General features: G+C 40.4%; 3 protein-coding genes across 3 annotated transcripts in view; all 3 read right to left on the bottom strand.

The window, feature by feature from the left end:
- The window catches only part of LOC117493605 (xylosyltransferase 1-like), a 39877-nt gene extending 29852 nt beyond the window's left edge, over positions 1-10025 (bottom strand). Inside the window, exon 1 of the mRNA XM_034144248.1 lies at positions 9334-10025. Coding sequence (XP_034000139.1) covers positions 9334-9615 — 282 coding nt within the window. The 5' untranslated portion in view covers positions 9616-10025. The remainder of the gene's footprint in view (positions 1-9333) is intronic.
- Positions 10026-12618: 2593 nt separating this feature from the next.
- On the bottom strand, positions 12619-19750 carry LOC117493174. The gene is made up of 6 exons (XM_034143604.1): positions 19650-19750; positions 17108-17511; positions 16190-16351; positions 13996-14054; positions 13839-13903; positions 12619-13244 (listed from the first exon to the last, which is right to left on the bottom strand). The coding sequence occupies exons 1-6, from the start codon at positions 19748-19750 to the stop codon at positions 12743-12745; spliced, it is 1293 nt and encodes a 430-aa protein (XP_033999495.1). The 3' UTR covers positions 12619-12742.
- On the bottom strand, positions 18808-23571 carry LOC117493609 (gastrula zinc finger protein XlCGF26.1-like). Its single transcript, XM_034144254.1, has 3 exons — positions 23269-23571; positions 19492-21596; positions 18808-18893 (listed from the first exon to the last, which is right to left on the bottom strand). The coding sequence occupies exons 1-2, from the start codon at positions 23462-23464 to the stop codon at positions 20173-20175; spliced, it is 1620 nt and encodes a 539-aa protein (XP_034000145.1). The 5' UTR covers positions 23465-23571; the 3' UTR covers positions 18808-18893; positions 19492-20172.
- Positions 23572-25326: the final 1755 nt, after the last annotated feature.

Raw genomic sequence — 25326 nt, 5'->3', positions numbered from 1 at the left:
TACTTGGTGTGAAAACGCCTAATAAGACATTTCGATAAAAGTTTCTCCATTTCTTTTCACATTTGTTGTCGAAAATGTTATATACATATGCTGAAGTGCATTGGATTCATTGCTTAGTTTTTTACCGGGTTATTAAATTGGGTATGTAGAATCATGGATTTCAAAGGGATTGGTATTGACTACGAAAATGTAAGTTTGTGGTATTGCGACATCCCGACTCCTAACGGAACGTCTACACAGCAGCCTTAAAAAAATCTTGGAGGTGGCCGTATCTGAAGCTTGAGGATTTTTTGCGAGCAACCAATCACATGAATCTCCCGCCCGCGACATACGAAGCAAAAAAGCCCGAAGTAAACTGGATATAAACTCCCCAAAACAGGCGAAAACCTACCACTGTCTCTGCCACCTCCCTCCATGCCTGGCTCCTCCGGTTTATATCCCGGTAGGTCTGGTCATAAAGCACCGGGTGATTGATTCGCTACCGCTAATTTCTCCTCCATTTTTTGGAATATGAGGAAATGACCTGCGGTATGTCTCTCCCAGCATACACGCCGTTTGATTGGCTAGAGCTTGAACTGTCAGATTTGCGTACACGGGATTTGATTGGCTGACGCTTCCACCTCAGCCTCAAAAGTTGAACATTGTTCAACTTTGAATCCTCAAAATCCTGAAAATCTCCGCTCGCCTGCCCACAATCCATTTCGGCGAAAAGTGAGGGAAAGTGACGTCACCCCATTCAAAGTGAATGGGCAGAAGCGTTTCAAGATTTTTTTAACGCTGCTGTGTAGACGTTCCGTAACTGTGAAAATGTCTCTTGAATTTGCCTTCAAAATAACACAAACTGTTTTTCTCTCTCCTGCGTTTTTCCCAAGAAATCTGGGCATTCCATGGAGACGGACCACAGCTAAAATACTACTGCCTACCTACAAAGACATCATTCTTTATACACGCACCGAACGAATGCACACACACACACACACACACACACACACACACACACCGACACACTGTAAGTCAGTTTGCAGCTTCCTATTGAAGTAGTCTCAGACCTCCTGCTGCTGGATGATAAAGGTGACAGAAAACAGACAAGAGAGCCCGCAGCGAGAGGCATTAAAGAGGGGAGGAAAGGGAAAGACAGAGGGGAAGGGTGCAAGAAAGGAGACCTGTTGATCTGACAACTGTTGAGTAGAGGTTGAGGACAAACGGGAAAATGCATTTTAACGTCAAAATGGTTATGAGAGTGGTTTGAGGATGGTGATATTGATAGAATCCTCCATGTTTATCACCCTCCTTAAATGGGGAATTATTTTAGATGTACAGCTCATTTCAATCCAGAACCGGTATATAATTTATTTACCTATCTAAAGACCTGCACCTTCAATGGGCCAATCACCAGAAACAATAATTTATAATATAATTGGTAGATCAATCCATAATGTAAATAAGCGTCAGTTGCAACCATAATATTTAGTATAAATAGGTTTAGTGTGTGTGTGAGAGAGAGAGAGAGAGAGAGAGAGAGAGAGAGAGAGAGAGAGAGAACACCTTCGAATGAAGCAATAAAGAGCTCTTTCACCAGGCTGTATGGAGTCCCAGTCACACATTAATCAAACACTTGTGCATGTATTTGAGTGTGTGTGTGTTTGTATATGTTTGTAGTCAGTATACCTGTGGGAACATACAGCCTGGAATTTATTGCAATGAAAACCTTACAGTATATGCTCAACTGAGGTAGAAATACTCCTGTATTGATGATAACAATTTGCGAAAACGTGCAGTACAATTTAAAACTATTTATTTATTGTTGTATTTTCTTTCCAAGCATATACAGTATTTTATAAAGTACATTTACTTGTTGTATGCGAGTATTGTCTTTGTTTGTAATGTATGACTTTGGCTGTGAATTGTTTTAAAGGGGCCCTATTCTGCTCATTTTTAGGTTCAATTTTATTTTGTGCCTCTTCTGTGACATGTCTCTGCTTTAATGTTCAAAAAAGGTATTTATTTTTCTCATACTGCCTGTGCTGAAGCACCTCTTTTCACCCTCTGTCTGAAACCAGAGCCCAGTCTGCTCAGATTGGTTAGGCGGCCAGCTCTGTTGTGATTGGTTAACTGCTTAAAGATGTCCCTCCCTTAGCAAATCACATACAATGTGTTAGAGCGCTAACCAATAGAAGCGCGAAGGTTACATGGTGATGTCACTACGTTACCGAAGTAAACAAGGGAGTCCAATGGAGATGTTTCTTGCAGGGGGGGTTTATAAAAACCTGTAAAACACACTACAGGGAAAGGAGAGCCCCCAGAGAGCCTAATAGGGTCTCTTTAAGTTGAATGCAAACAGAATATCTAATGAGGCTCAACACACAGACAGAAAACTAAATAAGTCTTAACAAAATGCAAAAAAAAGAGGTGGCAAGACAAAAGGAAAAACAGAGGCAGATGGACAGAAAGAAAGCTAAATGGACTATTAAACGAGGGACAGGATGGCGCTGTGAAACCTGGCGGAAGCAACAGGACGCCCCGGGATTACAGCAGGGATTTAAGTCTATCTATGCCAGATTTAGTGAGAATTATCTCAAAGGAAAACATAAAGCAGCTTTCTGGTTTTACCATTAGTGTGTTGTGCGTAATCGCCAATAGAGAGAGTAACATGCCAGCATGATCCTAGAACTTACGCCCTGATTTCTGACCGTATGCACTTTGATGCTCCTTCATAATAAATCATTATAAATATAATTATATAGTTTGAAAAATATTTGTTCAACAAAAAAGTTGGCAAAAAAAGTTGCTTACGATAATTTAGTCAAGCAAAATAATGCATTCCAATTATATTTCCCAGCCATGTTTCATGGGCCTGAATCAACAAGCTAATAATTTCATTTATACAAATAAAAGAGATTTAAAGATCTTGATCATGTGATTTGATCATGATTGTGTCTTGATATTTGTCCATGTCGATGTTAGAAATGCAGCTGCTGTGATGAAAGTCAAATTTCAGACTTGATCTGACCACTAAAATATGATCGTATCGTATGTAGTTAACATTCCCCTTAGTAGCCTTCTGGCAATTGTATGCACATAAAAGCCTAAAACTGTAAAATGAACTTAGCAGTCGAGCAGAAATCATGTTGAGTCTATTCCAAAGCAAAAAAAAAACTATGATCGGTGGTAGGGCTGTACCCGAATATCCGCATTCGTTCGTTGGCCTACTATTTGGGTTTCAATTTCATTATTCGGATATTCGTCTTTTTAATTTTTTCCTAAATGTATGCTATCAATAAAGGCGAATTGCCATATTCTTAAACTATATTTATTCTTTTGAATTGCACTGTTAAAATGCGGAAATATATACAATCTCAGCTTGGGCGCCTGACATCGCTTTCACGCACAGCGTCACGAACGTGAACGTCACGAACGTGAACGTCACGCTTCACAACGCTTCACAACGCTTCACAACGCTTCACCTCGCTTCACACACCTGAACACAAAATGCCGAAGACTTCAGCTGTGTGGGACCATTTTAAATTGGACGACGATAAGAAGGCAGTGTGCCAAATATGCGACAAGACACTGGCCAACCACGGTGGCACAACAACTCTGAAAAGTCACCTGAATGCTAGTAGCCTAGCTTAGCTTAGCTGTTGTCCAGTTGCCATGATGAAGCTGCTTTATCCACCGTTTAAACAGTAACTTTACACATGATAAAAACGTGCACTTACTTTGCTTGGAAAATAGTTGCAAGCAAGCAACCGAATTGTTTTTTTATATACATTTTTCAATTTGATCCGAATAGTTAAAATAATACATGGAGTAATGTGGGAACATCTGCACAGTTGTGCATGTGACTAATAAAATGCTATTTGATTTTAAGGTTGTCCGCCTGGCTGAACATCTACACCAGCGACAGACCGTTCGGGAGGTGGAAGGAGAGCCGGCAGCAAGCGATAGAGAAGAGGAGACTGCCACGCCACCCCCAAAAAAAAGAAACAGCAGGATATGCTGATGCAGTCTGAGTCCGATGATGAAGAGGAACAAGAACACGATGGAGACAGCGCAAAGAAAGAGATGGAGCAATATTTGAGAGACACGACTAAAATCCAGTCTGGTCCACTTGCATGATGGAAGCACAACAGTGACCGGTATACCAAACTAAAATAGTTTGAGGGAAAGGGGTGAAGAAATACAAAGTAAGAAACTGAAATGAAAAGGCACCACATTGCGTAAATGTATTGTTGTTATAACAGAAATATATGTGTTTTGTATCTTTTAATTTGAATTAATTCTCTTATTGTCATTTCACAGTACAGGTACTATGTAACGAAATTGTTCCTCTGCATTTGACCCATCCTAGTGTTAGGAGCAGTGTGCTGCCGTGGTAGGCGCCCGGGGAGCAGTGTAGGGAACGGTGCCTTGCTCAGGGACACCTCGGTAGCACTTGGTCTAGCCGGGAGTCGAACTGGTGACCTTCCAGTTGCCAAGCCAAGTCCCTATCGACTTCGCCACCACCGTACATCTTTGTACAGGCCAAGCACTGCCTTTGCGTTCCGGCCACTTCAACCCTTCAGAGCGCATTTTCTCAAAGGCCGGCTACATCGTGAACAAGACCAGAAGTTCACTTTTACCTGAGAATGTGGACTAACTCATCTTCCTCGCACACAACATGAAGAGAGTGTAGGTAGGCTTACGGCTTAGTCAAATGAAGCTTGCAACCTGATTGTGATTTATTTGTTTATTTGAAAGATTGGAAAGAAATTGTTCGTTTATTGAAGTGTATGCTGCTGTTATTGTTATAGCGCTCAATCGCGCTACCTCCTACCTTGTTCTATTTGTTACAGTTCGTTTTATTCTATATAAAGCCATTCATTTATTTGTATTTAAATTGTTTGTTTATTAAAATGTGTGCTGCTGTTATTATAATTGCGCTACCTTGTTCTATTTATTAGAATTCGTTCATTTAATTTTCGTTCTTAATTTATTTAAATACTCTTTACTGTGTCGGTAACAAGTATTATACGGTTAGGCCTACTGTTACGGCTATCTTGGGTTAGGAAAGGGTTAGGGTTAGGTTAGGGTTATCTACAGATATCTCCTGAACTTCCCCACTCAATCTATCAAGACCCGAGCAGTTCTATTAGAAGTCCAAGGTAAGGCACGGGCCGGCGCATGCCGCTCAAAGGAATCCCTCGCCATATGAACTTTGACCCTTAGAAAGTAAAAGTGAAGAGGCACAACGTGTCTACTCCCTTAGGATAGGTCTGAGGAACAGGGGTAGGAAAAGAGAAGTAAGAAACAGAGGAAGAGAGGCACAACGTGTCTACGTAAATGCACTCTCCTAAAATAGTTTGAGGGAAAGGGGTGAAGAAATACAAAGTAAGAAACTGAAATGAAAAGGCACCACATTGCGTAAATGTATTGTTGTTATAACAGAAATATATGTGTTTTGTATCTTTGTTTGACTCTTCAGGTTGTAAAACGTTATGGATGGAATTTGGAACCGGAGTTGGTCCCCGGGCGCTGCACTGCAGCTGCTAAATGCCCTGGTGGGTTAGGATGGTATAGGGTTGGGTTAAATGCAGAGGACACATTTAGTTGTAATGTATGCAAGTACTGAGACAATAAATAAATATAAATCTTATAAATATAAATCGTAGTAGTATGCTCTTTCTGCGCTTCACAGCGTTTTGTCAGGTGTCTCGGATTCGGAGCGTATTATGAAACCTTTTGGAAAATGTTTTTTTTAATAAAATATTCTCCGTTCCGAATATTCGCTGCTGATTACTACCGAATATCCGGAGCCCGAAAAATGGTATTCGGGACAGCCCTAAATCGGTGGTGACTATCTCGGTTCAGTTTATGCCAGGTCTACTGGGGCCAACTGAAACTATTAGATCTTGGAAGATCATGTGGTTGGTGGTTGGTGGTTGATGCTTTCAAAATGTATTTTTACTTCAGCAACTCACATATTCTACATAATGTTCACATAGGGACAATACTTCTTTTAAGGTAGATTGTTGTTGACATTTTGTATTACATTTCCGGTGCTTTGAGCTCTAAAAACCTTTGTAATCATCACAGCTACACTTCTAATCCCAACCCTCACCAAATATCCCATTTTACCAAACATATTCTCACTGTAAAGGTTTTAAAGCTGATCTCACAGATACAGAAGCACAACACACACACACTGTGTCACACACACACACACACACTTTAGGGATTATCGAACAATCTAAACTAGATTAGAAAGTATTAATTCCATCGGGGGAACCTGATCCAAGCCAATCCTCTAATCTGATCTAACCAGAACTGTGTGTGTCTGTCTGTTTGTGTGTTTGTGGATATGTGTTTGTGTCCCCATCCCTGCAAAGGTGTGATGAATGTGAGAGTTGTGCAACAACTGTGGCGCCATCCACGACGGCTGTAAACACACTGAGTCAGTACACATGATGGGTCACATGCACGCTGCTAAACAGTGCATGACCCAAAAACGTACACACAGCATCACCCAGACAGTGCCAAACACGGTGCATCACGTACAAACACACACAGTGCTACATACAAATGACACACACACACACCAGGCTGGTTGATGGAAACACTGCAGGTATTTGAATGCTTCTGTGGAAGGTGCTGCAGTGAAAGTCACACACACACACTTTTATTGGAAATAGGATGCTCCTTCCTGTCAATAAACACACACCCACACAATTTATCAGCTTCACACGTGTTCAGTCTTCACTCATTTTCACTACAGAATCACAAAGCTGCAACAGAAACAAAAAGCATGCTTCTATTAGTGCTCCACTTATTGAATAATGTCTAAATATTCATTGATCCGTTTATTTAATTTGGGGATTAATCAAGCATCTTGTTTGCTAAATAACTTTAACAAACACAGAAATCTTTACTGTCCATCAATCAATTGATCAAATGATTGATATTTCACAGCCCCGGGAATCAACAGGCAGATTAACTTTAAAAGGCAACGGCACAAATATTTTTAAATCAACTGGGAAATTGAATTTGTTAATAAGGAATAACATTTATTCTTGCGCCAAACTCGGGAGAAAGTTTACAGTTTTAGCCCCACTAAGGAGAGTTAAATCAAAAGCTTAACAACACATTAACTATTCAAAAGATTATTATTATTTGCACACTAAATTATATTTTTTTGCATACAATGCACAGCTCTTTGTAGACTATATTCTGTCAAGGCACTATGCTGTTTGTTGAGTGGAGAAATTTAAAACCAAACTCTGTTAACATAACACACAATTATATATGTTCTTGGTTAAATAACATATAACATACACATCATGATATTTTAGGACAATATCTTTAAAATCGATAGATTCTGTATGGACATTATCAATATATCTGCACTAACTTACAGCAAGTTTTTCCTTCTGTGAATGACTGAACTGTAGCTAGAAGTATATTAAACTGAGGATGTTCTCTGTTTTCTCAAATTTAACACACAACATAATTTAAAGATATTTATGCTTATTATTAACATAGAAAGGCGTCTTTGAAGATTTTTTTTAGGCTGTAACGGACATTTTGACCTTTTTCTGATGTTTTTCTGGGCAATCTTAGCTCCACTTCCGGTAAGAAGAAAAGCTTAATAAATTGTATTTTGTTCAATATGTCAAACTGTCAGTATATTGTATGTTGCATTGTTGGAGGAGCCTGGGATTTAAGATTTTCATTGCAAACCACTACATTGTAACTGTTGTGCATAGGACAATAGAGCCTTTAAATGATTGAATCTCCACATATTTTTAATTACTCATATAGTGGTCACGTCGACCTTCTTCCTTGCCGCTTTTGTTTCCTTTCCCTCTTTCTTTTCACCTCCTAAACTTCTGCTCTATAAAAATGTGCTGGCATGTATCTCTACTGTTTTAAAAGCCAATAACTGTCAGGACATATCACTGCACACACACACACACACACACACACACACACAAGATCACAGGGCATCCGGTTAACTGTAATGAAAGGACGTAAAAATGGATGCCTGCAATAGAACCCACGTCTCTCCCTCTCCTTCCTTCTCACACACATACAGACACACAGTACAATCATGTCTTGACAACATGAGAACACCTGGATTCCACCAGGTAAAGCAACACACACACATACAGTAACAACATTTTCTTAACATAAAAACAATGTGGAATCTCCCCTCAGATTCTATACGTGTACTGACAGTATTTAAGCATTAAACACATACAGTACAGTAAGCCTATATGCACACAAGGGGGAAGCTTGAAAGGTGATTAAAGGATGCAAACTGAGCAGAACAAAGAGTACGTGACTTAACTTTGACTTGGCATGCAACAAATCACCCATGTCGTTTCACAAGTTAATATCAGAGAGGGGCAATTACCATTAATAAAAATGGCTTAATCATTTCCCAGTTTCCAAAGGAGTCTGTAGGGTCCCTTAATATCACCAACAGAAGGGTTTTAATTAAACCCTTAAATCACAGATCTAGGAAGAGACTCACAATTAACAGTTTTATCCCACAGTTGCTCATTCTTTGCTTCAGTTAGCTTAATTTGAAAAGCTGAAATGTCTGTAAAGGTTTTATGCATTTGGGATACATACAAACTATGTTGATCTTTTATATTAAAAGTAATGAAAATGACTACAGACGAGACGCTTTGCTGTATGTTGAGTGGAGAATTGCCAACCAAAGTGCGTTAACAAAACAGAGAATTATATTTGTTTTTCATTTTCGATGACGCACATATAATGGAGAACACAAAATAATATATTGTAGGACAATATCGGTGATTTTCTTACATTCGTCATGAACATTATCAATGTACATGCCCTTTCAGACAGCAAACATCGATATGTCCTTCCTTCAATGCTGACTTTACAGTGGCTAACACTGCGAATTAAACTGATAAAGGTAAGTGGTTAAAACAATTAGTCTGGCTTTAAGTTTTAAATGTATGCAAGGTTGCTTGCTCATTACAGACAACTGAACAGTTATTACAATCTCCAGGAAAAGGCAAGCGAGTCCGTTTAACCTGGTAAATGTGGTCATTAATCGATTCCTTAAATGGGCAGATTTTTATATCGAGTCTGGCCTACAGACTCATGTCCCCATACAAGGGACGAAAGCGGCCAAAATGTGTTGATGCAAATGCCAAAACAACAGCTGCAGCCACTCCGTAGCATCTTCTACGTAGCTACCATGCGGCTTCCCCCGGGACAGACGCAAATGTTCCAGTCGGTCGAGGAAACACAGGTGTAAAAATATCTAATTTGACTCACAAAACTCGTTTTAACTGAAGCAGGTATTATTTTAAACCTTACCGCCTGCAGCTTGTGCTGTACGGCCGCCTTCTCGAGCGGCGGCGGGTCGCCCTTCTTTTGCAGCCCCCTCCGCTGGTGCTCCTTGTCTGCTTTGTTGAGCCCCCCGGCTCGCTCCTCTCTCTTCTCCCGGCTCCTGGCGCCTCCGTCCCCGCCGCCTGCGGAGTCCAGGCTGCTGAAGTTCCACACGATGAGGGTCTGGACCAGCAGCACGGCCAAGGCGGCGATCAACAGGGCGGACTTGGAGCGCCGGGCCAGCCTGCGGGGACACGGGATACCGGTCATCTTTCTCCTCCTCCTCCTCCCTCCGGCTCAGGCTGAGAGCCCCATCCGCTAAACACCGACAGCGGGGTGTGAATGCTCCCCTACTCGGCCTGAGAGGGACTACTGCCAGGCAGAGGAGGAGGGAGGGAATTTGGCAAAGGCTTGAAATGAGGAGAGAGAGGTTGGAGGCGGTAGAGAGGACACGGAGGCCCCCATGTGGCCATTGACATGTAAACAGTTTAGTGAACATTTATTTTGTCATTAAGCAAATTACGTCGCTGCAGTTTTATGAACCAGCGGAGAAGAGGAGCACCAGAAGTCACTGCCGGAGCCAGCATTTCTGCGGGCCTGGGCAGCATGTTGTAGAGTAGCTCCAATAAATAACCAAATGCAACTACGAAAAAAATAAAGAATACAATAAAATAATAAAAAAACTGAACAATAATAACATAAAATAATAATAAAGGTAATAATATGAATTAGTGCTCTCAAATTGACAAATGCATGCAAACATGTATGATAAAAATACAAATAAACTAAATGATTTGCATGCACAATGCACATTTCTTGCATTGTGCCAGTCCAAGCAGATTTATTTGATCTTCATATTGCAGCAAAGTGTGAGAAATGTAATTTAAAGGGGACCTATCATGCAAAATGCACTTTTGTACGTCTTTTATACATGAATATGTGTCCCCGGTGTTCCAGGGAACTCACCAAGTGTCAGAAAACACAACCCTCTCTATTTTCCTCCATACCCAAATCTCTAAAAAAGGGGCTGCAACGGATCTGATAAAAACTGATCCAGATTTGAACACTGTCCTGACGTCAGGACGGTGGCGCTACGGCTATTGGGCCAACTCCACCAATCAGGAGGAGACAACCACGGCATTGCCGTTCGAAAGCGCTGGAGACGCTGTAGTACATATGCCAGGCCTCTAGATGGTGCTGTTGCTCACAGAATCAACCCTTGCAAAAACAGAGCTAACAGTTTTCAAATTGAGCGAAATGAGGCATGGCTAAAATGCATGATCTGTTTGGTATTTGGAAAAAAAAAAGTATAAATATGCCTTATATAGGTATGGTCCTAAACTATATTATTCAAATATAGCATGATAGGTCCACTTTAATGAACATCTAAAAATATAAATAATTTCTTCTATTTTTGACTACTTGCCCTCATCAGACATTTCCAAAGTGGATATCCCATAATGAAAATACACTCATCTCTGGACAGAAATTCAGATTTAATAAAAAATAGGTATTTATACATCTAATTACAATGTTTAGTATTCAGATGTGAATATTTTTGCATGTTGCATGCAACCTGATGGTATCAGCATAGGAGCACATTGCCCTGCAAAGAGTACCTCTGCGGCATCAACATAATTTAATATGTTGCATTTTACTGCTGTTGAGGTTTTTTGATTTCTTACTGTTGGTTAGTCTATTCTGCCGCAATGCATCATATTTTATAAGATAATTATATGTTTGGCGCTTGGTCCTGACCTGTGAGAACCACTTACCTCTAAAATTCATGAGTTTCTCAGAAAAACAGCCCTGTTTGCCAGCTTTGTGGTGCTGGAGGTGGATTACCTCACCAGAGAAAATAAACATTTCTACCTTCAGTTCATCACAAAGGTTCAAAATCATCTCGAGTTAAATCGTTTTCACTGGACAGGAAGAGGATGAAAAACTATTATCTGAAAAGTAAAAAAAGCTGTAAGTACTGTATTTACCTCTGAGATGTAGTGTATTAGATTAAGTATAAAGAAGCAGGAAATGGACATATTGTATACAGATTCAGCATGCTCTACCTCTGCTCTCCCTTTAATACACTTTCCACCAGATTAGTCTGATTTCATGCATATTGCAGCAAAGTGCCAGCAATTTAATTGAATGAGCATCTAAAAATAGACATGATTTCTTCCCCTTTTCCACTCTTTGCCCTCCATCTTCTTTGACATTGTTCCAGATGCATATTCCTCACATATGTATACAGTTAAACTTTGGGGAATTTGTGTTAATGTTCGTGAAACTAATCCCCAACACAGTTTGAAGGTACAGTTTGCATCAGATATACTGAATTTAGCTTTCTTCCCCTGCAGTATTGATAGTTATTGTAAAAATGCTTTTATTTAGTGTTCACATTTGTTTCTGTATGCCCTTCCAATGGTGCAGGCTGTGAGTTCACTCTGCGTACATAAATAGCCTCAAGTTTCAGAAGAAAATTGCTACATGTGTGTTCATCGTTCACTTTCGTTTCACTTATTTTTGCATGCCTTTGCTTTCAGTCAGACATTCCTGGACTCAGCCAATCAGAGGCACGGTAGGACTTGGAGAAAAGACAGCTTTTGGAAGGGAAATGAAACTCTGTGAACGTGATTGTTTTTTACAACAGTCCCTGTAAATATCGACCTACAACGTTTTACAATCTAATGAACATATCTCTTCTTTTTCTACAGTACCAAGGGCTTTTTGACCATATATCAAATACAAGTACATTTACACAAGTATTGTATTTGTGTACACATTTGAGGTACTTTGCTTAGATAATAACATTTTCATGCTATTTCATACATCTTTGGAAAAGCAGAATCATATGGAGGCCAGTATCTAAAGCTGCACAATGTGTGCACATTTGCTTTTGCAACTTTGCTCACTATCTTATTAAGATTTTCAAATATGAAGTGGGAATCTATTATTTACTTTTGTAACCCTAGTTGGTATCAATATCTGGAAGATAAATAATAATAATGATTAATCTTAATACATCTTCTCTTTTACAATAGCCGTCTGCCATTTTCTAGAAAATATACGGTATTTAGTCCTGAGTAAAAAACATTTCTGAGTTTATTTCTAGTAAGGTATTAAATACAAACACAATGTATGTAAGCTTACATCTCATATGAGAATATCAAATATCTTTCTTGGTTTGCACAACTTACCAGTAAATGTTTGCATGGAACTATTTCTACACAGATATCTCAACATAAAACTAAACTCACATAACCAGACACAAACTCAGATTTAATATGAACCATTTATTTTTCCATGTAACAATGACACAGTTACAAAATGCAAAAGTAATTTACTTTGTATCAAAAGGTTTAAACATACAAAATAAATGGGTTACAGCTCATAGGGCTCACATGTAGCCACGTGCACCCGCATAGGTTTGGACTGGTTTGGGGTCGATGATTTTAAGGATTTTAATTCGAGAAGGATCCCAGACACAATCCTCCTCGAAACCGCTCTTCACCATCCCACAGTTGGGGGGCACCCAGGCGGTGTCGAAGCCTAAGTCGTGCCAGGTCTTCTGATTTGGATGGCGTTGGCGATTAATGGCGATCACTCTCCCTACGTTGACCAAAACCTTAATGACAGCCCTGTCATGCTCTGGGTGATTAATCGGATAATGGCTAGCTTTCAGCAGGTCTCTGCTGAGGTAGACACCGCAGCCAAGCATCCCGTCTGGGGACTGGCGAAAACCTTTGGCCAGGATTGATTGAGCAATGGCCCTGGTAGTGCCATGGTACATGATGTACTTTCTATTATCAACTGGCGCAGAGAGCCCAAGTCGGCCAACCCCAGACGGCACATCAAAGTCATCTTCAGCCCAGCTGTACTGCATGTTGGTGTCAGTATCACTGCAGGAAAGAGGAATATTAGTGACTTCAGAAGGACTCCATATGGAAAAACTAAACAGAAACTAAACAAGACGTTAAGAAATCATTAAACAACACGTTTTAAGCCCTGGAAGAGTCTGAAAAAGTGATTGCATTCTTTCTAATACCACCCATGGGGTAACACCTCTCTTATAAAAAGTACAAAGTCCGATCTTATAGAAATCTATGAAACATATTACCTTATGACACAGTAGTAGTTGTTTTTTTAACCCAATATTAACAAATTGCCTTACATACAATAGGCCTACAACTCATATGCAACACCCAGTAAAAAAAAGTATAAAGAAAAATGCAATTAATAACAGATTTTACAGATCCTAAATGTGCGTAGAATGATTCACTTAATGGTTATAGAAGTATAAACTGAGTTTGCAAGAGTAATATCCTCAGGCAATTTGTTCTAAAATTAACAAGGAATTGTAGCATATGACAGTCTTAAAATAAACTTAACTTCTGACAAATAATCTACTGCTTCTCAGTTAATCTTCTTGTATTGATAAACTTGACTGTTTTTGAATGTAAATGCACTAAAAAACAAAGAGTGTGTTCACGTACCTTCCCTTCGTTCCACCAAGTGTGAAGGCTGTGAGCTCACTCTGCCTTATATAAGCACCTTCAAGCTTTGGGAGGAAACTTCATAAAAGTGCATTTAAATTTCACTTTCGTTTCACCTCTTGCACTTTTTTAAAGTTTGATTTGAAATGTGTTTTACATTGTGGGTGTGGTCAACACAGCAGTGCCTGCCAATGACGTGGGAATCTAAGGCGGTATCTGCAGATGTAGGAGCGGGAGTTATGGGACTTTCCAGGTCTCTTTTAACACAGGATGATTTGGCACTCATGTCCGGGGCAGATAAGTTCCATAACAGTGAAAACAATGAATAGGAAACTGGTTTGGTATGTGGCAACATTCTCCAGAACCACAATTATATGAGCTCAGGTTTTCATTGTGCTTATACACCTGCTCATCAAAAGAGCTACTGTGGTCCAGTTTAACTGAAAGTTAAACTAAAGTTTGTAGAAATTAAAGAAACCGAGGTTGTAAAATGGACGCAGGCTGAGTGAGCCTCCTTTTGCTGTCCAAATAAACACAGGAAGCATTTCAAGTGCATTCCACAAATATGTCCTAACATGATGTTTTCAGCGTCACAACATTTTTGATTTCCTGACTTTTTTTGTTTTACATCAACAAAGTGAATATCTAACAAGTGATTATTAATACTAGTACTTATTGTGCTGACCCCAAGTGGCCAAACAAAATATGACTACAGCTTTAAAAATGCATTATTTTATTTTCCAACTTTGATTTAATGGGGACCCATCATGCAAAATGCACTTTTGTACATCTTTTATACATGAATATGTGTCCCCGGTGTTCCAGGGAACTCACCAAGTGTCAGAAAACACAACCCTCTCTATTTTCCTCCATACCCAAATCTCTAAAAAAGGGGCTGCAACGGATCTGATACAGACTGATCCAGATTTGAACACTTCTATGACGTCACAGAAGTGGCGCTACGGCTATTGGGCCAACTCCACCAATCAGGAGGAGACAGCCACGGCCATTGCCGTTCGAAAGCGCTGGAGATGCTGTAGTACATATGCCAGGCCTGTAGGTGGTGCTGTTCTCACAGAATCAGCCTTTGCAAAAACAGAGCTACATTTTTTCAAATTGAGCAAAATGAGGCATGGCTAAAATGCATGATCTGTTTGATATTTTGAAAAAAAAAAAGTATAAATATGCCTTATATAGGTATGGTCCTACACTATATTATTCAAATATAGCATGATAGGTCCACTTTAACTAAGTGTCTTTTTCAACAATATATTATAGGTCTCAGATATATACAAAACATGTTTCTGAAGTGTTTGGCTTGAAATACCAAACAGATCGTCTATTGTAACATGCCATAAACCCCTCTGTTTCAGCCCTGTTCCAAAAGTGCTGATTCTGCGGCTGTAGCTTTAAATGCTAATGAGCTGCTGCCGGCCACACTCCTCTGCGAGATGATTTGTTTGAAAAAACACAATGGTGGTCTAGGAGGAGATTCAGGTGATAAGGTGGACGGGTGTTACCTTGGTTAGTTATGATTTTGTAGAATACAGTAGGTGATCTTTAACACATGATGAAATGGCAATAAAAAAGGTGTATACATTATTTATTAAAGTTTGTATTTACATCCCAACTAACGTTGTCTGAGAAAATAATGAATATAAAAATGGATAAAACCCCGTTTGTCTCACAATCACAAACACACACAAAATGGTGGTTTGCAGCTGGTATTTTGATTGAATTTTATTCTTGGTAGCAGGTCTGAGGAAGAAAATAAAAATGTGTGTTGGATTGCGGGTGTTGGATAATATAAAAAATAACACTAAATATCTCTCAGGTCAACTTCTGTCCACGCCACTAACATGTGATAGAATGAATAATAGATAACTGGAGGAATTATTCTATTATTCTACTTTTTGTAACCCTATTTGGTATCAGTATCTGGAAGAAAGATAATAAATAATAATGACTGATCTTTATACATCTTCTCTTTTACAATAGTCATCTGCCATTTTCTGGACAATACACGGTATTTAGTCCCTAGTAAGTAATACATATTTCTGAGTTTATTTCTAGTAAGATATAAATACAAAACCCAATGTATGTGAGCTTATATCTCATATGAGAATATAAAATATCTTTCTTGGTTTGCGCAATTTACCGGTAAATGTTTGTATGGAACTATTTGTACACATATATCTCAAAATAAATCTAAACTCACATAACCAGACACAAACTCAGATTTAATATGAACCATTTATTTTTCCATGTAACAATGACACAGTTTCAAAATGCTAAAGTCATTTACTTTTTATAAAAAGTTTTAAACATAAAAAATAAATGGGTTACAGCTCATAGGAGATTACACATGTAGCCCCATCCACCATAGGTTTGGACTGGTTTGGGGTCGATGATTTTAAGGATTGAAATTCGAGAAGGATCCCAGACACAATCCTCCTCCAAACCGCTCTTCACCATCCCACAGTTGGGGGGCACCCAGGCGGTGTTGAAGCCTAATGGCGCGTTTCCACTACACGGCCTCGCTCGGTATGGCTGGGCCTCGTTAGGACTGGCTCACTTTATGGCGCATTTCCATTACAGTTTTGGAACTGGGGTAGTATCTATAGTAACGCAGTGTAGGCGGAGCCGTGACGTGATCTTCAGAGAACCCCAGAAAAACAACACAGCCGTTAGCTGTTAGCACTCAGAGCTCACAGCTCCTCATATATGTTCAGAAACTAGACAAAAGTTAAACAAGTACAAACCACAGACTGCCTGTGTCATGGTGAATACAGTCGCTGCTTTATTTATGTCTGTATAGGCCGTTGTTGTGAGTGTGGACGGTCGGAGCATATACTGCGTTAGCTTAGCCAATCTCCATTTAGAACACACGCATTTTAAAAGGTTTTTCGCCTGCCGTCTGTCTGCAGACTTGACAAAGCATTAATTCATGGTTTTCACTAACCGGTATCAGTATGTTGTTACTTCGGCATCATTTTGAAACGTGTATTACAATTAAATCACGGTCAAATATGTCCATCTTGTTGTAGTTGTAGCCCCCTTGCCAGCGATGCTCTCTCTAGTTTAGCATACTCAGCCCGACTCAGCCTCGTTGTTTCTGGCCCTAGACCCGCGATTTTATGAGGCCAGAAAAACTGTGAATTAGGACCCGCCGGCCGGTACTAGGCCAAGTGGAAACGCAACCAAAGACGGGCCGCTGACGTCACAGCCCTCTTAAACCGTGCTCCGCGCTGTAGTGGAAACGCGCCAAAAGTCGTGCCAGGTCTTCTGTCTTGGATGGTCTTTTTTTCTGATGGCGATCACTTTCCCTACGTTGACCAAAACCTTAATGACGGCCCTGTCATGCTCTGGGTGATCAATGGGATAACGGCTAGCTTTCAGCAGGTCTCTGCTGAGGTAGATGCCGCGGCCGAGCATCCCGTCTGGGGAAGGGCGAAAACCTGTGGCCTGGATTGATTGAGCAATGGCCCTGGTAGTGCCATGGTACATGATGTACTTTCTATTATCAAATGGTGTAGAGAGCGCTTGAAGTTGGATAACCCCAGGCGGCACATCAAAGTCATCTTCAGCTTTAAGGTCTGCTGACCAGCTGCTGCTGATCGTGCCCAAGACCAGGCTCAAAACCAGAGGGCACCGAGCCTTCGCAGCAGCTGGCCCTTGGCTCTGGAACACTCTGCCCCTCCATGTGAGGTCGGCCCAGACCCTAGGCGTTTTTAAATCTACTCTTAAAACACACTTCTTCTCCCTGGCCTTTTAGTCAGAGCGGAGCACGACTTCCTGACTTTTCCCTGTGTTTTTTTTTTTTATATATCTGTTGTAATTTATTGTCTTTTATTTTGATTGTAGTAATGTGTTTTTATGATTGTAGTATTTCTTACATGTACACAGGGGTTACGTTGGGATTTGATATGTTGGGGGGCTCTGTGTGTAGGTGCGAGAGGGGGGCGGAGGTCGAGGATCTCATTATTTGACCTTAAGGGATATAGGCCTACACTGTGGCCCCTAAAGCAACTGCTCCATTATCTGTATCAAATGCACACATTGATGCCACCAAATGTCACAATAAAAATAGAAAGTACAACATTCATAATTAAGTAAATGTAACACCCTTTTCACCCCGGTTACACTTTTCATTTGCCCTGTACGATGGGCGCTGTAAGTGATGAAAGTGGGGGGTGTTGGCTTATCAGGCGCCCGCAGCTCACAGCCAAAGTGGGCGTGGGAGCGAGCAAGAGAGATAAATGCAATTTATGTAAACAAATATTTCCAAGGCACTCCTTTATAATTATTGGGATAAACAGGTTTGAAATCATTTCAATGTATACTATAGGACCGTAAACCAAAAATATCGTTTAAAACTTGAGAGATATAAAAATATGCATAAATACATTTTAAATAGGTAAAATAAGATATGAATGAACAACAAAAATAAAATAAGTTACATTTATTTGTTATTGGCTATGGTAGGTTATTGGTTATGTTCACATATTTGATTATTAAAATGGAAACCGATCTTTTTCATATGGGTGTTTAGAGTTGTACCCCCTAGATCAGGTCTCTAGTAATGTGTGCTTAAAGTGCACCAGATTGAAGCATTTTACTTTACATTTTCAAACATTTCTTCACACACACACACACACACACACACACACACACACACACACCGCTGCAGACTCTGCACGAAGGAGCCGCGGTGCTGCAGCTCCTGATCGGAGCAGAGACACTATATCCTGTCACAGAGATCTGCTATTTTAAAGTAAAGTCAACACATATCGACCCTAAATAAAGTCTATATTAAGAACGAGAGATGTTTTAACATATGGCTTAAACAAATGACAAATGAGCGAGGGTGATGACGTCAGAGCATCGTCCTATGTGCCGGGGCTGAGCCCCGGGCAGCCCCGGCCCAATTTAACCCCTGCATGTACAGCACTTTGGCCCGAACCAAAAATCGCTTTTAAATGTGCTTTATAAATAAACTTTGATTTGATTTGATTTGATTCAGCCCAGTTGCACTGCATGTTGGTGTCAGTATCACTGCAGGAAAGAGGAATATTAATGACTTCAGAAGGACTCCATATGGCAAAACTAAACATCATTGCAAAATGATTTAAAACAGAAACTAAACAAGACGTTAAGAAATCATTAAACAACACATTTTAAGCCCTGGAAGAGTCTGAAAAGGTGATTGCATTCTTTCTAATATCACCCATGGGGCAACACCTCTCTTATAGAAATATATTAAACATATTACCTTATGACACAGTAGTAGTTATTTTTTACAAACCAAAAAAATTAAAAATTGCTTTACATACAGTAAAACTGTTATTCAACACCCCGTAAAAAAAAGTATAAACAAAAATGCAATTAATAACAGATTTTACAGATCCTAAATGTGCGTAGAATGATTCACTTAATGTTTATAGAAGTATAAACTGATTTTGCAAGAGTAATATCCTCAGGCAATTTGTTCTAAAAATTAACAAGGAATTGTAGCATATGACAGTCTTAAAATAAGATTAACTTCTGATAATAATAATAATAATCTACTGCTTCTCACTTAATCTTCTTGTATTGATAAACTTGACTGTATTTGAATGTAAATGCGCAAAAAACAAAGAGTGTGTTCACGTACCTTCCCTTCGTTCCACCAAGAGTGAAGGCTGTGAGCTCACTCTGCCTTATATAACCACCTTCAAGCTTTGGGAGGAAACTTCATAAAAGTGCATTTAAATTTCACTTTCATTTCACCTCTTGCACTTTTTAAAAAGTTTTCATTGCATTGTGTGTTACATTTTGGGTGTGGTCATCACAGCAGTGCCTGCCAGCAACACAATGACACTGGAATTCAAGGTGATATCTGCAGATGTAAGCGGAGGAAACTGGTTTGGCATGTGGGAACACTGCAGAACCACAATTATATGAGCTTATGCACCTGCTTATCAAAAGAGCTAATGTGGTTCAGTGTCACCTTTAGTTTGTAGAAATTAAAGAAACCGAGGTTGTAAAACGGAGGCAGGCTGAGTGAGCCTCCTTTTGCTTTCCAAATAAACCAAGGAACCATTTCAAGTGCATTTCACAAATATGTCCCAACATGATGTTTTCAGCTTCACAAAAATATTTTGTATAATTGTATTTCTGGTTGCAGGTCTGAGGAAAAAAAGGAAAATGCTGGTAGGATTGTGGGTGTTGGATAAGACTTATAGTCAAATTAAATATCTATCAGGTCACCACTCCATTGAACTTTGCGGTACAGGGGCACATCTTGAAAATGAGGCCCGGGCAGGACTCTGCTACACACCACCTTATTTATCAGTCACTTCTCAGTCTTGTGGCTCTTCATGTGCAGTTTAAGGTACGTCTTACGGTGGAAACTTTTCCCGCAGATCTCACAGCGGTGCGGTTTCTCCCCTGTGTGCGTGCTGCTGTGCTGCTTCAGCGCGGAGTGGTCGCTGAAGCAGCGGCCGCAGATGTTGCACATGTAAGGTTTCTCCCCGGTGTGAATCCGGGTGTGTCTTATCATATTGTGGCAGCAGTTGAAGGATTTTCCGCACTCGCTGCAGAGAAACGGCTTCTCCCCCGTGTGGGTCCTCATGTGGATCTCCAGGTCTTTCTGACTGACGAAACACTTCAAGCACACCTCGCACACCTTCCCGCTTTTGTGAGTTTTCATGTGAAGTTTTAAGTTTGCCTCGGAGTCGAAGTGCGTCCCGCAAACACCGCAGAGGTCCGTGGCGTGACTTTTAGCGTGATTCACCAGAGAAATCATGGAGTGAAACATTTTACCACACACTTCACATATTGTCCGAGTCTGCTGCTTTTTTGATAACGTCAACGTCTTTTCATCCTTACTGTCTTTGCCATTTTCACTTTCGTTATTTGGGTTGCGTTTCTTCTTGTGCACGTGAACCAGCAGGTGGCGTTTCAACGTGGAGTCGTCATTAAAACATTTCCCGCACATAGTGCAAGAATAGGGTTTCTCCCCAGTGTGTATCCGGATGTGTCGCATCATGTTGTGGCGGCAGTTGAAGGATTTCCCACACTCGCTGCAGTTAAACGGTTTCTCCCCCGTGTGGACCCTCATGTGCGTCTGCAAAGAGCTGGAGGAGCCGAAACATTTCCCACAAACGCCGCAGACTTCCGCTTTCACGTGCGATGTCAGGTGATCTCGAAAACTCTCCTCACTCTCGAAGCGCTCCCCGCACACGCCGCAGACCTCCTTCGGATGCACCTTCAGGTGGTTCACCAACGAGATGTTAGCATGGAACGCCTTCCCGCAGACTTTACAGCAAATTTGCGATTTTGCTTTTTTACCTGGGTGCAGTTTCGACACCATCGGACGAGGCGCCTTCCTTTTCCTCCAGTCCTCGTCGCTCTCTTCGCTCTGAGACCCCCCGCTGCCCGCCCACTCCTCACCGCTGTTGTCTTTCTCCACCGCAGAAAAGCCGGAGTACGCTCTGCCTTCAACTTCAGTCTCCGCCTCTACCGTGGAAGTGCTCGGGAGAGGATCTGCTTTATCCTGGTCCAGCTCATTATTCACACAAGGAGGAGTGAAGATGACCTTGATGGTGTCCTCCTCCTCCTCCGCCTCCTCCTCCTGCTCCTCATCCTCCTGGCTTTTCTCAGTTTGTGGAGGCTCCTGGTCCAATGCGGAGCTCCACTCCTGCTCACAGTGTTCTTCCTGGTGCTGGTCAGAAGGGAAGTCCTCGTCCCACCCGGAGAGAGCCAGCTGTGGTTGGTCTGAAAAAAAAAGGAAAACTATTATAAAGATCTGCCGAATGGAGATCAGGGCTGCAAACTCGGACTGTTTTTTCAAATCTATTTTACATCCACTATTTTACATTACATTTGATTTAGATTACACTTTTATCCAAAGCCACTAACCATTACGGTTGTGCTGTATAAAGAAAATCAAATATCTCAGAACAGCAAGAATCTTGCAGGTTTATTTGCTTTCAAAAAGCCGAACCATTTTTAAGTATTCCAACAATTTTTGTGTTAGATTTTAACTGCCAAATATAATTGCTTTCATGTGCTTTTATTTATGTTTTACTACTTGTTGTTTGTTGTACTCATATGTGTATTTTAATTAATTGAGTTGCTATTAGATATGTCCTGCTCTGTGTATATTAAATGTGTTCTGTTATTATTGTTATCATCGTTTTTAGGCAAAATAAGTTACCATTGAGAATGATTAGGTGCAACACAAGTTTATTTTGTTTAACTTTGGCAGGTATCATCTTACACTGGAAAGGCCTTGCTAATATGACATGATAAACTTCAGCATTCACAAGAGGACATAAGTTAAAGTGGACCTATCATGCTATATTTAAATGATATATTGTAGGGCCATACCTATATAAGGTATATTTATACGTTTCTGTTTTCAAAATACCAAACAGATCATGCATTTTAGCCATGCCTCATTTTGCTCTATTTGCTGTTCTCCAGCCCTGTTTTTGCAGGGGGCTGATTCTGTGAGCTGCAGCTGACCACGCCCCCCTGCAGGAGAGGGGAGCCGCTCTGATCAAGTCAGAAGAGGGGGAGAAAAATAGATCTCCGTCCTCCGTGTTTTATTATAGCCTATTATTATATAGAGTCGTTATTCATTTGTTTTAAAGCTCAATAAATAACAAAGAAGACCTTTGACCGGCACTTTTCTAATTTTGTCCGTAAGATTTCAACTTTAACGGACATCTTGACCGGCGAAAGAAAACCTAACTGAAACTCTGCCGCACGGTCCCCTCGTTCCTTGGAAGAGGCGGAGAGGTGGGTGTTTGTCATCTGCTGGTGGACTAACCGGAGAGAATTACAGTGCTTGCCTCGACGGGGAGGGATTGCATTGAATTAAAGCAGCAGGAGCAAACGCTTGCCTCGGGGAGGGAGAAAAAAAGCCACAGCGGAGAATAAACAGAAGGGTAACCATGGTAACCATGCGCGGGAAATCTTCTTCGCTGCTTTTGTGGCAGACTACAGCGCCACTTACAGGCCTGACATATGTACTACAGCGTCTCCAGCGCTTTCGAGTGGCAATGGCCGGCCGTGGCCCAACCCCACATTCCCCTGATAGGTGGAGAGTTGGCCCAATAGCCGTAGCGCCACCGTCCTGACAGTGGTCAAATCTGGATCAGTTTTTATCAGATCCGTTGCAGCCCCTTTTTTAGAGATTTGGGTATGGAGGAAAATAGAGAGGGTTGTGTTTTCTGACACTTGGTGAGTTCCCTGACACACCGGGGACACATATAAAAGTGCATTTTGCATGATAGGTCCCCTTTAAGCTAGCACAACTTTACTGAAGAACTTCCTTTTCAGCAGGAAACCCGGTGTTCACGAGGCTCGTGATGATAGCAGCTAGCCTAAGTGCATAGTCAAAAGCAGAGCCAGAACAAATTAATGCTAATTACTCACAAACCTGAACGTTTTTTAATCTTTATTTTGGGGTATAAAAGTGTCTGCAGCTCCGCGCGCTGCCGGTGGATCTCCCGTTTGGAGAGCAGGATCTCCTCCTCGTAGCTCGCGAGTGTGTTTTTGAATGCCGCGAAGATCTCCTCAGCGGCTGCAGACAGCCGCTCGGTAACCAGCTCTCTGAGCAGCTGGACGCCGGACATGATGGAGGGACACTCGGCTGTGTTCACGGGCCAACCAAACCGATGTTTAGGGTTTTTGTTGAGAAAACAATTTAATACGACATGCAACGTTTCACTGCTGTGAAGTTGGCGCTTAAGTGCTGCCAGCATGAACTAGTTCCGGTTCGATCATATCCATTTCAAAATAAAAGCTTTGTTTTCTAAGAACAAAGGTAGTAAAAACATTTTTTAAATAAGTCTCTAAATTGCAAGATGCACATTTTAATTTCTCCAATAATATGGTGCATTACAATTCAGTGGCAAATATGGCACTCTATACTGCACTGCATTTATTTGATAACTTTTGATACGTTTCTTGTTACTTTACAGATTCAATAATCATTACTTATGATAAAACAATGATTAATAAGCCAGTGCAATAAGTTAAAGATGTTTTCGGTGTGGATACTGTACGTATTAGGCAGTTCTTTTATTTGACATTAAGTTGATTTTTATCCATCACTCTTACTTCTTTGACTTTTGAGTTTTTGTTACAATTTAATTGGTTGAGGGCTCAATAACGTTATAATATTGTCTTATCTGTATACTATAAGTTATACAATTGTTTTAATTTAGTATGATAATAAGTTCTCTACGTTTTACTTTTAGGTTATTTAAGTTTAATAAACTAAGCACAAAAAGTAAGGACATTTTTGTTTGGTAGATTATTTCTTTTTTGTAACAATGCTTCTTGGCCATACATCTTATACCATTGGAAAGTTTGGTTAGTTCCCTTTCAAATGGTGCCACATTTGTGAGGAACAAGCATTTGTGGGATGAGCAGCAGAGCTGAGTATGTGGGGTGCGCCCATGAAAAATGTGACAAATCTCCTCTTCCAATGCCAAACAGCTTTTATTTTTACTGGTGTCTCTTGTTTGGTGATTGGATGATTGAAGTTTGATGAAACAAGACATATTGGCAATTGAACAATTGATTAATTTAACAAGAAGCCTCAGTAGCGTGTGAAAGAACCAAACAAGGCCACAACAGCCTCTCCTCCTCATGCTGTCATCAGCCTGCTCACACTCTGCTGTGGGATGGCATCCCATTCTTCAACCAGCATTTGTCCCAAGTCAGCCGACGTGGTTGTGTTGGTCACTCTGGCTTTGCTGGCAGGTGCAGACAATCAGAAGCTAATCAGGCAACCAGGCACCTGATTGTCAGCACCTGGGGGTACCAGAAATTGTAACTGTCCTTACTTTTTGTGGTATGTCATTAAGATCTGACTATTTTAAAGCTATACATGTTTTAGTTTATGAATTATAATGCATTATTTTAAAATAATAAATGTATTACTATAAAAAAGGGAGACATTTAGAGAATTTTCACAAAAATGCTGAAATCAGATCTGAAGTGTTACCCCAGGATAATAATTATAACAACAAAAAATGATTAACCATTTAACTTATATAGCACAAACTAGTTCAATTAAGTTAAAGTTAAAAGTCCATGAGTTTGGATGCATTTAACTTCCAGTAGATGGCAACCTCTCCAACATAAACAACACCAAAGTTCCTTTACACATATATATATATAGTCTATGCTTTAAAGCAGCAGTCAAACATAAAAATACTCAGCAGCGACATCTTGACTCCAACATTCAATAGTTTTATTGTGAAAAAGTCTTATCTCTTCATACCCTCACCTTAAAACTGTACAATCAATAATTTAAAAAAAGAAAAAAAATGTTCAGCTTTGTGTTTAAAGGAACATTCTCACAAAACACACCTAGACACACACACACTCACACTCTTTCTCACACACACTCGCTTCAGATTACTCAGCAGCTTTAGCCAAAAACCAGAATAGTGTTTTACATTTTGTTCTCATCGTTATCACAACA

Source organism: Trematomus bernacchii, unplaced genomic scaffold, assembly GCF_902827165.1.
Source record: "Trematomus bernacchii unplaced genomic scaffold, fTreBer1.1, whole genome shotgun sequence".
Taxonomy (NCBI): Eukaryota; Metazoa; Chordata; class Actinopteri; order Perciformes; family Nototheniidae; genus Trematomus; species Trematomus bernacchii.
Note: the sequence above shows the minus strand (reverse complement) of the source record. Positions and strands in the feature narration are given on the sequence as shown.

Bases quoted from the DNA above. Each gene is read 5' to 3' on its own strand.
- LOC117493609 (XM_034144254.1), bottom strand. From the start codon at position 23,464: ATGTCCGGCGTCCAGCTGCTCAGAGAGCTGGTTACCGAGCGGCTGTCT. The intron at 21,597-23,268 runs GTTTGTGAGTAA...TTTTTTTTTCAG, and splicing joins AAAGATTAAAAAACGTTCAG to ACCAACCACAGCTGGCTCTC.
- LOC117493174 (XM_034143604.1), bottom strand. From the start codon at position 19,750: ATGCCAAACCAGTTTCCTCCGCTTACATCTGCAGATATCACCTTGAAT. The intron at 17,512-19,649 runs GTAACACACAAT...CCAGAGCCAAGG, and splicing joins GTGATGACCACACCCAAAAT to GCCAGCTGCTGCGAAGGCTC. The intron at 14,055-16,189 runs GAGCTGTAACCC...CTACATCTGCAG, and splicing joins CTACATGTGTAATCTCCTAT to ATACCGCCTTAGATTCCCAC.